We start from the raw sequence: 18,734 nt of genomic DNA on the forward strand, positions 1-18,734 counted from the left end.
GGGGTGAGAACCATAGAGAGACTTTGTTTATCTCTCTGAGGTTCCAGTAGGTAAGGGAGAAGCCCAGCTAGAGTCGCCCACCTGCAGGTCTGAGCAGGGGCAGACACCATCTCTTGGACTCCAGGCTCTAAGTCCCCATGTGTGGGCTGGGGGAGGAAGAGCAGGACTTCCAAGGGAGATCCAGGCCTCAGGAGGAGAATCTCTTCGCCACAACAATAATCATCACACCCCCCTGAACCCAATTGTTTGTCATCATCAGATTCTGTTTTCTTCAGGTTAAACAATGGCCATTCATCCTCTCCACTGTTTGGTTGTTTACTCCATTTTTCTCACACAACTGCATTACTGCCAGCCTCATTCTTTCTGTCTTCCATGCTCCTCAACAGCCTTTTCTCCCACCTCACTCCTTTCTTCTTCCTATCTCCCTTTTCCCTAGTCCATGCACAGTCTCGCCCATCCTTTCCTTTTTCTGCTGCCTTGCTCCTATTAACTTACCCCATCCTGTCCTCCCTTTTACCCCACTCCTGTTTACCATAATATAGTCAAAGAAAACAAACTTTGGAATTGCTGTGACATTCTCACTTTGGGCCTGACTTTGCCACCCTTATTTCAGGTTTGATTCACATAAAGGTTTCTGGTGTCAACTCCTGGAAGAAGGAAAAATCAAGTGTCTTGGAAAGAGCAAAGGCAGAAAATACCCTCCTATGGATTCAGAGGTAAACCATTGTTTTTCTGAGGCAATACAGCATTTGAATGGCTTTCAGAAGTGCCTCACTCACACACGTGGGACACTCCATTGACAAAATTATAACCTGAACAAGAGGATAAAATTAACAACCTATAGTTTATTTGTATTAACTCTCTCTACAGGTGTGGCCTTTCTGATACCATGAACCACATGATCGTTTTTCAACCTTTTGTATATAGGGTGAGCATAAAGGCCAAGATGTCTCCGAATTAACTTACCCTGAAATTGTTTTTTAAACATTTTCTTCATATTGTAAAACCTAGTAGCTCTCAAAAAGCTGCAACGTAGTTAAAATCCCAGCCCTTCAGCTGAGCGACCCACACCAGCAACAAGCTCAAACTCTGGTTTGTTGCAGTCATGGTCAGATGTGTAAATGTGGGACTGTCCTCTGTTCTTCCAGTCGGTTTCATTCTTGACTTGTCAGGCTATAACAGTTACACATGTTCTCATGGCAGTTCACTTTTAAGACCAATTAATTTTGGTATCTGTCAGTTTTGAAAATGTTCCTTCAGAAATGTTCAGATAAAGTTACTTTCACAGGCCTGATAGCTGAGGTCCACACTCCCGCTTCTGCACGGAGGGGAAGAATTGTCAACAAGCATTTGGAACCTCTGTTTTTACTCTAGCCATACTGAACTCTCATTTAACTTAGTCTGAATGAAACCTGAGTGAAGAGCTCAAGACTTAGTCAGTAGTAAGTACTATTGTACTTACTTATTGTACTGTAGGCCTGATTTTATTCTCATGCTGGTGTAAATCAGGAGTAACTCTGGTGAGAGGAGAATCAGCCTCTGTGGGGTATTTTACTTATTTGTATTATGTTTGTCTATCCTGAACGACTCTGAAAAATGTAAATATCTGAATGACAAACCCTGAAATACTATGGAGTTATAGTCTGCTCTCAGTTACACTGATGTAAACTCAGAGTAGCTTATTAACTCCAGAGTTGCTCTGGATCTATACAGATGTATCTGAGATCAGACACTGATCAGTTTCTTTGGTTTTGATGAACATTTTGGAAATGTACTGTATATCTACTAAAATAATCCTCTGCAGCTCAGCTCCTAAATAGAGTATATATGATGTGTGCAATAATACATAGTATAGGAGAAAGTATACAGCACAGAAGAAAACATGGCATAGTTTAGATACAGGTAAAACAAACTGCAAAACTCAAAATCCATAGCATCTACAGTACAATATTTTACTAAATAAAAATGTCTACTTTTTTATCCATCAGTGCAGGACTTTTCTGTCAAGCTACTACAGAGATCACAATGTGGAACTGTCAAAACTCCTGCACAAATTGGGACAACCCCTGCCATCTTGGCTGAGACAGGAACTACAGAAAGTGAGATAGCATTGAGAGAAAGCTTCTTGAAATCTCTCTTCCACACTTCAGTCATCTTACCTAAAGCCTTCAATAGCTACCAGGAGGCAGGTGTAAAATATACCTCTTCAAAAGAGAATTAAAGAATGAAGTTCTTTCCATATGCTGGCATGTGGACTGTGAAAATGTGTGTGTGTCTTTTAGAACTCTGGAGGCCTGCAGGCTTTCTCTTCGCCATTCCTGGGCCTGTGGAATTGTTGTAAACTACTGTGCGCACATGTGGAAGTCAATAGCAACTGGTATAAGCTTTAAAAGCAAAGCTACATAATTGTCCAATTTCATAGTAAACATTTATACTTTTATATTCAAACTTAGGATGTTGTGTCTCATGTAAGTTTTGTAGCCCATTGTTTGCCTGCTCATGGTTTTTCATACTTTTTGATTATTATGATGTGTCTTATACAAAACTAAGAAAACCCTGTATAACATACAATGACCAAGTGTACTCCTGCCTTTGGCATCTGCTTACCAAATTTTGAACTTAAAATAAATGACCACAGTTGAGGAGTACAAACACATGTTGCTTAGGTGTAAACAACAGGACAGAATATGTATTGTGAGCCAAATCCTGAAGCCACAGGTAAAACACTGTAGCAAGAAATAATGTAAGAAATATGGCCCTGCTCTGTGAGGAGGAAACCACAGTGTGCTGTGGATCCCTTCAAGTTTAGAATCTATGATTTTAAATACTGCACCTCCATACACAGTCCGCTGAAACAGCAACACAAAGGAATATAGAGTATTCTGAATAGAGACTACTCTATGTTAAAGAAGAAATCTAATTAGATATATGAAGCACAACGTTAAAAAAAGAAATGTACATTGTAATAATCTGAGTGTTAAACTTATGACTGTGACCCAAACCATAGCAATGCAATGAACAAATGATCTGAGTAGATCTGTCACACCTAGCTGCTGTGAGTTGCAAGTTGTAGAGCCTAGATTCTGATCTCACAGTTCTGTAAATGAGGAATAACTCCAGTGAAATCAGTAGACTTGTATCTGAAAAACTGGTGTGAGAACAGTAACAGACCTATATTAAGATTGCCTTAATTTACAATTTATCTTGTCCTGGTTTTTGGTATGTTGAATTTTATGTATTTATTTGATGTGTGTTTCCCAAAACTCTCCTTATACTGACTGAAAAGAGGTGGCATCTCTCAATGCCTTCCAATTTAATACATTCAAGTTTCAAAAACGCACTTGCTTTCCCAAGGGAGATATATTTTTAAAAGTTTTGTAATTAAATAAATGAGTAAGTTAAATAAAAATTAATACAGTGTGCAGTCATGATATAGAATTAGGCTCCAGTACTGCAAACACTTAAGTATATGTTTAAGTTTACACAGTGTGAGTACTCTCAGTTAAACAGGGCGTAATTATGAATGCTTCTAAAAATTAGGAAAGGGATCATTAAAAATATGAGCCAAATTTAGCCCTCATGTTACTCCACTGAAATATGTCTCTGTGTGTTTTAAAAATGCATTGACAGCTAATGAATAAAGATCCAAAGTCAAAAAATGGGCATGCTCCCTCTATATACTATTGTTCCACATTAGATGCTTGGTTCTGTAACTACATTCCCAATATCTGCTTTAAAGTGGGCAATTAAAAAGTACATCAAATGGTGGAAAGCTTTTCTATGTACTGTTTATCATAAACTGCACAATTTAATTTTTATGATAATGGGATGGAAACCAGTTTATTGTTCACTAAATAGAAAACAGATATTGAGATCTTTATTGTAATTCTAACTTGTAACTTTTTTTTACTCGTGGACTTTGTTTTTGTAATACATGATTTTGATAGGCCTGTAAAGAAAAATATCAAGGCAAATTTGCTGTGTATAAAGATATACATTACTCAGCACATTATTGCATAAAGGAGTGTGCATGATTAACCACAAGGATCTAGTAGAGTAGACATTCTACAAGTTGAACATCATAATTATTTATAGAATGAAAAAAATCTTATTTCATTTACTGTCATGTGCATTAGGTCCAAAATTTGACTTGTCTTAAAATTCTTTTAATCTAGTAAAAGATACCCTCTGGACTCTGAATAACTACAAAAGAAAAATCCTTCGCATGTGTAAACAATTGACGTGACCTGCAAATGTCTATATGGATAACAACTAAGATGTTAATGTGAATCATAGGGGAAGACACCTACGGTGATGCTCTAGTAGCCCCACTGACTTCAATAGAGTCCTTTCATCCTTAGCGTACAATGGATACACCATCACCAAAACATTAAAAAGAAAACACCACTATTTGTAGGAACTGCACAAAACTTGTGTTTTGTGCTCTGGTGCTACAATTACTCTGCTCTCTTTAAAGCAGCAATTACATAAGCATTTTGGGACCAGATCATGCCCCCAAGATTGCTATGCATGGAGGACAGGGAACCTCTTTGCACAGATGTCAACCCTCCTCTGTGCTATAGGGATGGCACTCACACACATTAATATCACAGCCTTTTCTTTCTAGGACCACAAAGGGCTCTCTGTCTGGTCTAGATCTGGGAGGGGGTCGAGGGGAGAGGGTAAGCAGTGGCCATCATGAGGATTTGTGGCAGCCTCAGGTTGGATGGGGCTTGGGTGTGGACTGGAATATGCAGATTACCTTTCTTCTAGTCCCAGGTATTTTATACAAATAAAGTAATATATTCTAGAGCTGTAGACCCTATTCTGCAGAGCTTCCTGATGGGATGTGGGAAGGAATGCCTCTCTTAAATGGGGATCCTTTGGCAGCCATGGCCAGGCAAATAGCTGGTAGTAAAGCTCCATTTCATCCATATTATCAGGGAGTGTGGGGACTGTCAAGGGCACAGAGCACAGGATCTCCACATTGATTTCAGTGGGCGTTCTGATGAGTAATAATATAAACAAAAGTATTTGGCCTTTTGTCCTCAGAATTGTGCATTGCACAGGGCCTGATCCTGAAATCCTTATTGTTCAAAACTCCTATTTTGACAATGCCTGAGAAAAGTCTGCAGGATCAAGCTCTTTAGCATTAGCATCTCCAGATAGCGTTAACTTCTCGTGCAAGTTAATATTATTGAGACACTTAAAAACAATGGATAATAAAGGCAAATTGATAGTGTTCTTTGAGTTTACAAAGGTATTTACTGCTCTGATTTGCAAATATATTTGGGGCTGAAATTTTTTATATGAGCCCTAAAAGGGAATAAATGCACCTACCCATAGTTTTTCCTTTGAAATATTATGTTAAAATATGTTTTAAAATATTCAGCAAAAGCATGTAAAAAAAAGTAAAAACAACATTTATTCAGGACCAGCCAGGTTAGTTATGAACAAGGAGTCTAAGCAAGGTATGCAGACTCCAGACTTTATCTCCAATAGCTGGAATCTGAAAATAATGGGATACACATGAGTAAAGCTCAGCAAGCAATTCATAAAAAATTATTTATTTGACCAAGTTTAGCTTATTTTAAGCTCATCGCTTATCTACAAGCAGACTGCAGTGTCTTAAAATTCATTTTCATAAATATCCTACCAACTTTAATGGGGTTTTTTTAATTTACAGATTGATTGTGAAACATGTATTGCAAGTAATTGATAGGTTGAGCTAATTAGTTGTGATTGATCAGATAAGGCATGTGGTATGTTTTCCTGTTCCCTGCTTAGATGAGTGTGCAAGGAATTCCTTCACAAATACTTGTCTGTGTGGAGTTTAACTTGTTTTCTGCAAATACTCATACATTTGACTTTGAAATTTGCTTTCCACAAACATCTGTGGCAGTAAAATGCAATGCAGGATTGTTTGCAGAAAGTGAACATAAAGGGGCATAAATATAGGTGATGTAAATTCATTTGCTGTTTCAATAAACATTTATGAAAGTGCTACAGTATTTTCCCAGCTCCACATTTGAGAAAAGAATGAATTTAACTGATTTGCAGGCTACCTTGTACAGAATACCCTTTTCCTTTGCTTAAAAATGTGAAACTTCCTCAGGAAGAAATTAAATAGATATTTCAGTGTTTATAGACATAATATTCTTGTCATTCACATTGAATGAAAATTTCTGGAAACATTTTTCTCAACTTTTTTAAAATTAAAAAAACAATATTCTGCTAGTGGCATGATATCTGATGTGCAACAATAAACTCTGATAAGAAAATGTACTGCCATGTAGTAGTGATTTTATGTTCATAAAAGTTCTCCCCTTCCAGTTTTTTTGGAAGCTATTGTACCTTGACTTTGAGATACAACACAGTCCAGAAGCACAGTAGTTGCATGAAAGATTTTCCAAAAGAAAAATATTGCTTACTCTGTCGGTATGTGGATATTATTGATCTGTGAAGCTGCTTTTTTACTGCCTTTGCTTGTTGATTACTTTTTATATAGCTTGTGCCAGAAGCTGCAAGTGTGCTTCAGAAACATTTTCAGATCTTTATATACACAGAGCAAGAGAGCTCTGTTAAAAGTATTTGCCCTTAGGTGAGGTTTGGAGGAACACTGTTCTTAAATTGAAATATTCCAACAGCCTTCGTAGACAGCAGGGAGCATTAGAAAAATCCATAAAAATTACTGTAAAATTAATATTACCAAAGAAAAATTCTGTACTGTCAACTACTTGAGGTCAGAAAAGCACTCTAGATACGATGGTACCTGGCCAAACAGAAGCTTATAGTGTTGTCTTGGGGTGACACAGAAAATATCAACATGATACATTCTGCTCATTATGGGGAAGTGATGTAATCTGTACACTATAAAATGTTTGGGTTTCTTTTAAATTAACTACAGTTACTTTAATTGGATGATTAAAAAAACAGTAAAGTAACAACACAAATGTACTGAGTTAGCACAATCAGAGCATTTAGCTTACAAGCAGCATCCGGCCATACTACATTCTTAGACTCAAGTCACCAACTCAGCTAATGCTGCCATTTGACAGATCTTTCAATTTTGCCAGTCCAGAATGTTCCAAACCTGAAAGGTGCATCAAACACCTTTCTTAATGCTCCATGCTCCACCTGAATGATGAGGGTAAAATTAGCAGGACCAGAAAGGAAGACTCACAAGAGGAGAAAGAAAACAAATGAGGGCAGCCAAGGGCTAGAGAAAACAGAATGAGAAACGCAAGAACTTTAGAAAAAAGAGAAATGGAAGGGGTATATAGGGAAGATCCAACATAAAGGGATTAAATCTGTGTGGTGCCAAGCACCGTCAACTACCACTTCCATCGATGAGAACTGTGGCTCAGCACTGCTCAGGTTCCGGCTACAGCTGGGTAAGAAGATGCTGCTTCTGTCTGGAGAAAAGGCAAAGAGGTGTCTGGTTTTCCCCTCAGGAAAACAAAGGAAGAAAAAAAATTTTTTTAAAGGAATCACAGACAGAAAGAAAGAAAGAAACAAAGAAAATGGAGTGCAACACCATGGAAAATCAGGCCTTCTGTCTGTTTTCTATCTATCGCATTTCCTCAATTTACTTTGGTTTTATCTTTTTCTCTTTCTTGCCTCCTTTCAGTTTTCTGTTGCTTTCATTTTCCATTGGCTCTCTCCTTTCCTTCTCCCTCTGTCCTTTTCTATCTCTTTACTTTCTCACTTGTCTTTCTTTATTCCTTTCTGCTCCACTTGACAAATTCAAACTGCAAATAAGGCATACGGTTTTAGCAGTGAGGATAATTTCAATTGGAACAGCACAAGGATGTGACAGATTCTCCGTCACGTGAAACCTTTTGGCTCTCTTTTTAAAAGATATAGCTTACCTCAACCCCAACTTATTCAACTTGACACAAGAAATTACTAGATGAAATTCTATGGCCTGAATTATACAGATCAGACTGCATAATCACAGGGCAGAGCTGCCTGTAAAAATCTAATGCTTTCTAGTGAGTCTTCCTTCATAACTCCTTTCTTCAGCTGTCCTGTTAACTATAGTAGTCCAGAAATTTTAAAAACCATTCCTTTCTTGTATAACATTTTAGCTGTAACCATTGTATGCACATCTTAGTTGTGACTGGAAGGAAAACATTGAGATTTCAAATGTGTAGACATCAGATAAAAGCATAGGAAGGAATAACCAGTTTATTCACGACATACAGTAGAACAAAAGTCTGGAACACAAATGGTGCAAGGTCAGAAACGTTCAGGTTTAGTTTACAGATAGGAAGCAGGTGGCCAGATCTCCAATGTGCCCATTTCCTTCTGTACTGGAAGCAATGTTACTTTTCTAAAATAAATGGCCAGTAGACGTCATATTACAATGCAACAAGATAAATGCTGGCCCTTTAAAATGAAATCCACTTCACATGATTGATTTTGCTCTGAATTCATTTTTCCAGGCTTTTCCACTATACTCTAATTTTCCAAAAGCAAAATGAGAGCAAAAAAAAAAGTACTGACAATAAAAAATGGAGTTTCCCTCTGTAACCATTGCTCCCTGCCCTTCTCTAAGAGCGCCACTATCAGCAACACTTGCAAATTCTAAATTAATTGGAGAAAACAAATTGTTTCATTAGAACATATTAAGACATATTAGAACATATTAAGTTCTCTTCTCCTTTACATAGATGTAAATTCGGAATAACACCACTAAAGTTAAATGGCCCAGATTTGCTGCATTGATTCCACTCGCTTCTTCCAGGTACACCCTGGTAGGGACAATCTGCATCTAGGATGCAGAAGCTCCACCTCTCTTCTATGTCCTGCCAGAAGGGGCATCCAGAGGAAGTGCTGATTCCTCTTCCGGGCAGCTTTTGCCAGGAAGTTATTGCAGAATTTTAAAGCTGCCCTCTGCTGGCAGAATTCAGAAGAGGGTAGTAAGAGCACTACTCCCTGCCTTTCTGAGGTGAATCCCCCCCTCAAATGCTGCTGCCTTCTATGGGTTCAGTAGCTGCAAAGTGTACCACTCTGTGCCACAGTGGATTAATCAAACCCAATGGAATTATTCTGGGTTTATTCTGTAATTGAGAGCAGAATGTAGCCCAGAATGTAGCCCCTTTCACCCTTTCTCCATGTTTATACCCACCCCCCACTGTTCCTCGGACGTTCTTGTCAACTGCTGGAAATGGCCCACTTTGATTATCACTACAAAAGGTTCCCCCGTGCCACCCCCCCGCCCCGCTCTCCTGCTGGTAATAGCTCACCTTAAGTGATCACTCTCTTTACAGTGTTTATGGTAACACCCATTGTTTCATATGGTAAAATGTACATGAATGTTCTTTCCCCTTATTAAGTCCTGTTCCATTAATTTATTAAGTTTTTAACGTACTTGTTTTTAAAGTGCACAGATTTTTCTTCACACTGGTTTTGTTACTAAATTAAATTCTGTTCTTTGGGAAATAATTCCTGTTTATTATTCACAACATAAGCTGCAGAATGCATTGCAGCTTTGAAAGCACCCTTGTTAATGTACAGTGTGACACAGCTCATAGGATCAGTGACAAACACTGTAATAATCATAAATCTACAGAAAGCACCACAAAATTAATATATGTATTGACAGTGTTATATTAATAGATATACACCAAGCCACCACACAAATCATAACTGGCCCCAAAACACCAGGGCCAGGTAGAGCACACCACAATGCATTACTGTGGCTCACTGTTAAAGTGCACTTTCAAAGCCTCTCTGAACCGTATAGCTCCAGGTTGATTTCTACTAATAGCCTTTGTGTCTGCCTAAGATGACTCATACCTGTCAATAGTGGGGTGGCGACTGAGCATGCTCAGTCCATATCAGCATGCTCAGTAGAAGCCAAGCAGAAAATCTGGGGGGGACCTGACCCCAAATGTCTCACCCATGCGTTGCCTCAGCTACAGCCCTCCACCTCCATTCTGGCGGCAATTCTTTCCCCTTTGCTTCACAGATATTATGCAGGACACAGCAGGCAGCCATAATCATTGGGATGTGAAAAAACTTTCACTGAGATTTTATGAGTAAACAATGCCAGTGTCCCTTTAATCCACCAAAAGAACATTCAACTGTCTTTCCACACCTGCTGAGCCCGTTGCTGAATCTTTCCTTGGTGCTATCAAGATGGTTGATATGTTACTTCATGAGCAAAGAGTTGGCTGAGTCCCCCAGGATCACTATTGCATTTCAACATCATCAATGATAAGCCACCAGTCAAGAAAGAAACACCCTGCTTGTAGCTTTCTGAACAGTCCTGTGTTCTTAAAGATGCAAACATCATGCACCTTCCCTGACCAGCCAACACGGATGTCAAGGAAATGTTCCTAGTGATCCACCAACATCTGCATAACCACAGAAAAGTAGCCCTTTCTGTTGATGTACTCTGGCAAGATGGCCTGGTGCCAAAATAGGGATGTGCATCTATTGCACCACAGCAATTCAGGAATCACATTGCTTCAAATCCATGCACTATGTCCTGCACATTGCCTAGAGTTACGGACCTGCGTAGTAGGAGATGATCAATGGCCCTGAGCACTTACATGACAACAGCCCCCACAACGTATTTCCCAACACCAAAATGACTTCCCACTATCCGGTAGCAATCCAGTGTTGCATTTCCAACAGTGTAATTGCAACTCACTTCTCTGCTCTCAGTGCAGCTCTCATTTTGATGTCCCTGCAGCCATGGCTCATCATTCCACGCCTGCATTACAATGAGATCACACCAGTCAGGGCTCATTTCTTGGGCCCAGAAGCAGTGCTCCATCATCTGCAGTTGCTCCTTGAACGCCAACAACCACCTTGAACTGGTTCTTGCTATGTCACACTGCAATCTGTCCTCCAAGAAATCATCATATTCCTCACTGGTTCAGTTCATCTTTCAGCTCGTCAAATACCAGAGGATACTGTGTCCTGAGCTTGCAATGCTTATGACAATAGTGCAGAGCTGTGCAGACTCCATGCTGCTGTCAGGCTGCATGGCATGAGTGGAGGGTCACATAGACAGGGGGAGGTTTTGCCTCCCCAGACAGGAGTTGCCTCCCCAGACAGGCATGACCCCGCCCCCTACCGTGACGCTCCCTGCATGCAGCTGAGGCTTCAGTCCTCCCGGCTCTTAGTCCTTAGACTCTTAGATATAAATGACATTATGCGATGGAGACTGTCTCACACTGGGAAGTTGACCCCTTGAGCTCAATCACCCTGTGTAACTCTTTTCTGCCCCACCATGCATTGCCAACATTTCCCAAAAGACAATGTACTTGACGGTGGTAGGTTGCACACTGGGTTACCTACTCATTGTGCACCTGGTGAGCATGTGCAGCACTGACGCAAGGAGCCAAGTATGGACGTGCACAAGAGGTATACTAACTGTGGCAGCTTTATGCCAACATAACTTGCGTCGACCAAAGTTTGTAGTATAGAAATGGCCATGGGCAGACTACCAGTATTACACAGTGATACCTTTGAAAATAAAATACCTTAAATGATGGACTTGCAAAAGTTTAAATACCATATTACACATAATGCTAATGTAAACCTGAATTGTTATAAGCATCATCTGACTAAACTGTTCTGTCACATCAGTAGAAGCTATTATATATGTAAAGTTAATATATGTTAATATATATGTTAATTTAGTATAACAGATTGAAGATCTCGTGCATTCGGTAGTTTGGCATATCCATTAAGAACATTGTAACCTGACATGGTATTCATCATTGAATTATATATTTACATGATTGTGAGCAATGGTGGATGAACCTTCTTGAACCCAATAACTTTCATATATTAACATTTTTTGCTAAATATCTAAATACCTGAACAATAGGGCAACAGAGCCACCCAATGGTCAGAAACTGTTGCTCATACTTAGTAAAGAATATCTTTACCACCATCACTTTCAGGAATATTTCTAAATTGAATATGAACTCAGAATTTCAATGATCAAAGACAGAAAATTTTCAGCGAGTGAGTTAGACTTACTCTTTGATCATTTTTTATTCCCCTAATCTTCTTTTACATTTAAACTTTCTGTCACAACAATCCTTTGCCCCTTTACATTATTGACCAAGCAAACTGAGGCCTAACGTGCAATCCAAAGGCATTTCTTTATTGTCTGTAATGCAATGCAATAACTTTTGAATGCCACATCTGAACAATTTCGAAATGTCAGAGAATGATCTAGTCATCAGTGGCCACAACTCTATTGATTTTGATGAAAATCAGAAAAAACAAATGGGGGAAATGGAGGGCACATGGATCTTGTGGTACCTGGTTTGCAGAGCTACCAGCTTCAACCACTTCTGCAATTGTCTAAAAATGAAATAACTGGTTGGCAGCCATTAACACATTCCAGCATAACAACACCCCAATCTCAGTTTTGCTGATCATCCCAATAAACTTTAAAAATACTGACATCCTGAAAGAGAAAGAAAAGACTGGAGAAATTATAAATATATCTGATGGGAAGAAGGGAGAATGGGGAGGCAAGAGAAGAGGGAAATAGGGACATACACAAGAGTGCCGGCTTAGGGAAGGAGACAGGGAGACACAGAGCCCCTGGTATGGGAAGAAGGGGGCACACAGAACCTCTGGCAGGGGGCAGAATGGGGGACCCAGGTATGGAAGGGAGAGGAAATGGGTGGAAAGGGGGTGCACAAAGACCCTTTGGTATGGGAGAGAAGCACTGGGGTAATGCAGGAATAGGAGGCACAAAGAATCCCTTGCTATGGGAAAATGGGGAACCCTAATATGCGGGAATGGGGAGGCATGGGGGAGAAAGGGGAATGTGAATGCACACATTTCCCTGGTACAGGGAGAGGGGGAATTATGAGGCAGTCAGGACCCCTGGGGAATGGGGGGCCCTGCTATGGAAGGAAACAGGGAGAGGGAGAAATGCAGAAAAGGGGGTCAATGGGGGACACACAAAATCCATGGCATGACCAAAGGGTGGTCATAGGGGGTCCTGAAACAGGTAATGGGAGGGTGACACACAGGGAGTTTCTGGAGGGTTGGCAATGGAGGAATGCAAGGTGCCCCCAGGTCTGTGCAACACACTCAGCCTATGGACAACGTGTGCAACTCCTGAGGATGCATAAGCTAAAAGCACCCTAAGGGCTTCTGTATCTTGAGCTGGCTGTTATCCCCCAGGAACCATAGGGCAGCTGAGATCTGCATAGGCGAGCCAAGCTGTCACAGAAGTTGCTCTAGACCAATGCAGGTAACAGACACGTGCGCGCGCACCCGCACACACAGAGGATGGAATTCGGGTGCAGCCGGTGTGTCAGTAACGTTCAGCTAAGTGTGCACAGAGCGGGTGGCAGTGACGGGGGCATAGCAAGAGCCGCTGCAACCTCCCCGGCTGCGACCCCGCGCGGCACAGGGCACGCTGGTCACCGTGGGCCAAGCAGCTCAGCCCGCTTGACACGGAACCACCAGGGTCCTTTCTCGCGCGCCCCCTCCTCTAGCCGCTCGCGAGGCAGGCCCCGACAGGGCAGCTCGCACCTGCGCAGTCGCAGCGCGGAGAAGAAGCGGGAACTCGCCCCACGCAACAGCGGCAGCCCCTAGCCCAAGGGGAGGGGCCAGTGCGCAGCCACGCCCCCCCTCCCACACGCCGGAAGTACGCCTTGCCGGAAGGGGCGGGGTTGCTGCCTCGGCGAGAGAGAGCCGCGTGGCGGGCGGCCGCGCTTGTTCTAGCGGGGGGAGGGAAGCGACGTTTCCTCTGCGCCGGAGAACGGGCCCCGTCGCGCTCCCACCAACGGGGCTAAATTCTTCCGGCGCTCTGCTTGGCGCGCGCTCCCGCCTGGCCGAGGCCCGCCTGCCTTTCTGGCCGGCGCGTGGGTGCTCCCCGCCCCACGGTCCGGGCGCGGGAGGCTGAGAGGGGAACATGGCGCCAGGGGAGGGGGGGCGCTGGTGGCGTGGCCAGCGGCGGGGGCGGAGGAGGCCGCCGCCTTTCGGGTAACGTGGCTTATTGCGTCCCTGCAGGTGGAGGTGGAGGTGGGGCCGGGGCCGGGCCGCAGCGGAGCCGCCGCCGATGGGAGCGGGATGCAGCAGGTAGGAGCCGTCACGCCCGGGAGGCGGGAGATGTTGAGCTCCGGGGCCCGCACCGCACCGCACCATCCACTCTCATCGCCCCCGAGGGTTCGGGAGCGAGTCGGGCCCTGCCGCCGCTGCTCTGCTACCGGCCGCCCCCGCGCTCTCCCGCGTGCCGCCAGCAGCAGGAGCGTCGGGTCCGTGTGGCGGCTGGCACCTACCGCGGGCTCTGGGCCTGGCCCCGGCCCCGGTGTGGGGTGGGGTTGGTGTCGCGATCGCGTCAGTCCATGAATCCGTGGGACCTGCCTCCTGTGGCAGCCTCCCTTCCTAGCCATGGAAGAGCAGCGTCTTGCTTTTTGGCAAAGCTTTCACTATCTAATTGGTGAAAGTATCTGACTGGGGCAAGGAACACGTGTGTCATGTCCAGCCTCGGCTGTAACGTGCCTGACTGACAGAGCCCAGCAATCCTCACTCCCTTCCGTCTCTGTGCTCTCTTCCAGGGACCTAGCAGACTTGAGATCCAGAGCAACCATCTGTTGCCAGGTAAGTGCTTTGCTTTAAATCTGGGCTCGGAAGTGAGATGAAGTCTTGTAATTATTTAAAAAAAAAAAACTGCTTGGTCTGGGGTTCAGAATGAAACTGATTTGCCCTGGGTTGAAGTTGGTATTAAAATACCTGGGTTAGACTTAACTGTCCCGCAGTGTGATGGGTTTGGAATGTCAAGTACAGGCTGAAACAAAAATCCAAACCAAGATAAAATAAGTAATTTGGGATAGAAGTCAATAAAAACTGGGGAAATTAAAAGCTATGTCTATATGCAAATCGTTTGATAAGAGTGCATTTGGCTATTAATGCTCATAGTGTCTTTACTACAAAAAGGAGTAGTCCCTGTTCAGATTTTAGCTTATTTTAGCCATTTCCTGTCCCTTCAGTGGGAGCCTAAATATGCTGCCTTTTTTTGTATGTGTTTTGACGTATTGGATGTTTCCTATGTGTGTTCCAAATAAACATTTCTGTGATTTAAAAAGGTTATTGTGGTGTTTCAGACTGGTTAATAAAGGTGACCTCACACTTGGGAGGCTTTTAGAAAACATACGTAAATTTTGTTGCTTCAGGACTACTTTTAATACTTGAAACTGGCTGGCATAACACAACACCTTAACAAAATCTGTAGTGCAAAATTACTTACAGATAGGAAAGTTGTACTGTGTACAAACTTTCTAGTCAATCCAATAACTCTATTTATCTAATTTGATTGTAAACTTCAAAACTGCCTTTAAGTAAACCATAGGATGTAGTGGTACTCTTTTAATCTTTGTTGTTGGATGCACTTTCAGTTACTTCAAACTCTGTTTTTTGCAGGACAAACATTCCTAAGTTGTGATGACTTTGAAGAAGGTGGGGTAAACAACACAGCCAGACTTGTAGAAACTTGAAGTAAAACAAGTTTGCTCAAGGGCCATTTAAAAGAAAACCAAAAAACCCCTTTTCATTGCTGGTTGGAAGGAGAGCCAGCAGTGAAAATTGTACTATTTGCTTTGGACAGTGGTGCAACATCATAACCCAACCCAAGAAAGGCTGCAGTCAGCCAGCAACATGAGCAAGTGTTAAAAGACCTGTCCAATAAATGTTAAAATCTGGTGTGTATGTGGGTAGTGAAAATTCGATTTTTTTTTTTTTTTTTTTTGGATGGGTCCTAAAAACTTGAGATGCCACAGCCTCTTGGAAGCTCAGTGCACTGCCTTTAGACTTCTATGCCAGCTGACTTGATGAAGCAGTATGGTTGGCAATCCAGCAACTAAGTGGGTTCCTAGGACAAACGCAAAAAAAAGTTTCTAAAGCTCGTGCTTCTGCTGCAAAAATCATCATCTTTCCTCATCTCCCTTTCACCTATTTAAATATGTATATATAGAATGTGTAACTTCTTAGGTTTAGGGAGAAATTAAAACTTCCACTGTTTTATTTCTTTCTCCTGCAAAAAACTAATTCTAAAAATCTGACTTAATTTTATAACACCACCAAATTCTTGTTGAATTTATTCCACTAACTATTTATAATCCAAATATTGGACAAATAATTTGAGATCATGTGCTGCATTTGTAAGTGGTGAAACTAGAGGGAACAAATGAAACTGCCACTCCTCAGAACAGTCACAATTCTTGTCTCAGAAATTAATGGTCCTTGCTAACTACAGAGGGAGAACCGCACCACTACAGATATTTAAAGTATTACATTCATAAAAATACTAAGCCATTTGAATAAAATACACAGATTACACAACTTCTTGTATATTCTTATTGTAAGTGTCATTATTTCTTTAGAATTATGCCAAGTAGGGCCATATCTACACAAGGATTGCTGTTCCAGTGTGGATATGTCAGTATAGTTTATACTGGCAAAAGCATAGTTTTGCTGCTGTCTGTGGTGGGGACTTATGCCAGCACAACTATGTTCTCAGATCACACAGCACTGATGTAGCTATGTCAGCAAAAATTTATAGTGTAAACTTGACCTAATGCAGCTCATTGGTGCAGGATACTTCCAGAAAACTGGATGTGCCAATGCCTGCCAAGGTTATTTTGAAACTTTACAGAATGACGTAAGTCATGAAGAATATGGTGTGTGGTGGTTTAAATAGATTTCCGTGAGAATATTGTAATTAAAGCCCTAGTCCTGAACAATAGTTGAGCACCATTCCAGGCCCATACTTAGTAGGTACTGAATAACTGAAGGGGAATACTTAGCTGCTTGTAACTGATCATACATATGAAACATATCAAAGGATAACTAATGTTAAGCTCTTACATAGTCAAAGGATTTCAAGGAGAAATCACCTAAATATTTCAGGAAACAGGGTTTTGTCATGCTTTGTTTGGAAGTCTTTAGATTTCATGAGCTATTTTTCTTTTTTAAATTCCCATAACAGGATGGGGGTTTTGCAAGAACAGTTTATAGCTTTAATTCATATGTCTGTTTCCCTTCCTCACAAATGTGCTTTTTACTAAAAGGCATTCTTTTGAATATCTGCATTTTCCCAACAGATAAGTGAAAAGCTTGATTGAACAGATACAACTGTACTGAAATGTTTTCCAGTAGTTCCTTTTGAAAAGCAGAAAACACCAAATTATTGGTTATTTAACTTCTGTTTTTTAAAGCTTTGCCAAAGGCTATTGAAGTATGCTCTATGAAGTAGCATATCTGCCATATAAATGCTAGTGGTCCTTCAGTTACTACTCATCGCTTTGTGTTTGAGCAATGCACGAATACTTTGTAAAGAAAAGAGCTTTTAACATTGGTGTCACTGTTAATTTGCTATTTTATTTTTAAATTTAGCAGAAGAGCAGTTAAGTTCTTTTGGATTCCTAATTATGAGTATTGAACTCGGTTTTTCACAATCAGACTGTTTTTAAAATATGTATCTGAGCTAGGTCAAATAGAATGCTCTCTAATATTAGTATTCTAAGCAAATCCCTTAAAAGCATTTGTTCTTCCATGTGGGAATAAATGTTCTTAAAGCACAGCTATGGTACTTAAGCAGAACAAATGACAGTGTTAAAACAAATGGTTTATCTAGCTTGGGACTGTACACCCAAATTGGTAAATTTAAAATGATTAATGGGTAGAATGCCTCATCTTCAATGATTATTTTGAATAGTCGTTCCTTAATCCTTTTCGGGGGAGGGGTGCTGAGGGAAGTGCATGCACTACTACCTCCCATGGGTATTTCTTCCAAACTGTAATTACACCCATGTGATAACAGGGCACAGAGTTTACCAAAGTGTTATGTCGCTGTCCTGGGTAAATTGGAACCATGTGAATGCATAATTAAGAGAATTTTATACTAATTTTGTGGGATATGCCTATGTTCCACTTGTTCTAAGTGTACCTCTGTTGTGTATTGAAAGGGAGTTAAACATCTGTCAGTATCACTTTTTGTCTGATAGCATAACATCAATTTGTTAGCCAAAAAAAAAGCAAATATAAGGAGAAAACATCGTCACTGAGCATATTGGCTCCTTCAACTCTGATGCTGGATCAGCGGCCGTCTACAGAGAAGCAGCAATTCATGGGGTGGTAGGTTCTCATTTTTAGCTGCTTCTATGTGTGGTAAAAACACCTGTAACAAACAGGAAGGGGATTTTCAAAAGTCCCAGAAAATTTAAAGGGCGGGTCTGATGGTTGGTCACCTGAGGGCAGGGCAATAGTCAGTGATGACCAGAGTGGCTAGAACAGGCATTGTGGGACGCTTCTGGAGGCTGATCAGAGTGCATTACTGATGCAGGGGGCGCATCAAATATCATTTCACTTGCTGAGGTGGATTACCGGGAGCGTTCTAGCCATGGAGTCAGTGCACTATATGTGCCTTGCCAGTGTGGACGCATCATGAGGTAGGGCACCCCGGGGCTGCTTTAATGCGCTCTAACTCACAAGTGTAGCCATGGCCAAAGAAACCAGGAAATCTTCCTCCACTAGGGGTTGCTGCTGCAGAGGAGAGAAAGCAAGATGCCCTTGGACTTGATCTGTCAAGTACCAACTGCATCTTCTCAGGGAGAAATTTGGAGCGTGCTATGGGGACAAATTCTTGAGTAGGACTAGAACATGCAGGACAGATGACTGGCTTGACTAGGTATCACATCCTATGACAAGACCCAGACAGCTAGGCAACATGAGCAAGGAGT

At 41.6% G+C, this 18,734-nt stretch overlaps 1 protein-coding gene, 1 long non-coding RNA gene and 1 other non-coding gene across 7 annotated transcripts in view; all 3 read left to right on the top strand.

Annotated features, from left to right (window-relative positions):
* Nucleotides 1–6,268, top strand: part of LOC119854944 (bifunctional heparan sulfate N-deacetylase/N-sulfotransferase 3) — a 128,072-nt gene extending 121,804 nt beyond the window's left edge. For all 5 annotated transcript variants that reach the window (XM_043513288.1, XM_043513289.1, XM_043513286.1 and 2 more), the window contains 2 exons: nt 614–716; nt 1,989–6,268. In XM_043513288.1, coding sequence (XP_043369223.1) covers nt 614–716; nt 1,989–2,108 — 223 coding nt within the window. In that variant the 3' untranslated portion in view covers nt 2,109–6,268. The remainder of the gene's footprint in view (nt 1–613; nt 717–1,988) is intronic.
* A 7,381-nt stretch (nt 6,269–13,649) lies between these two features.
* Nucleotides 13,650–15,520, top strand: LOC119855295. Its single transcript, XR_005292818.2, has 3 exons — nt 13,650–14,076; nt 14,556–14,598; nt 15,418–15,520. It is a non-coding gene; the product is annotated as an uncharacterized LOC119855295 (long non-coding RNA).
* Nucleotides 14,339–14,469, top strand: LOC119855338. Its single transcript, XR_005292840.1, has one exon. It is a non-coding gene; the product is annotated as a small nucleolar RNA SNORA24 (small nucleolar RNA).
* Nucleotides 15,521–18,734: the final 3,214 nt, after the last annotated feature.

The sequence above is a fragment of the Dermochelys coriacea genome, chromosome 4 (genome assembly GCF_009764565.3).
Source record: "Dermochelys coriacea isolate rDerCor1 chromosome 4, rDerCor1.pri.v4, whole genome shotgun sequence".
Lineage (NCBI taxonomy): Eukaryota > Metazoa > Chordata > Testudines > Dermochelyidae > Dermochelys > Dermochelys coriacea.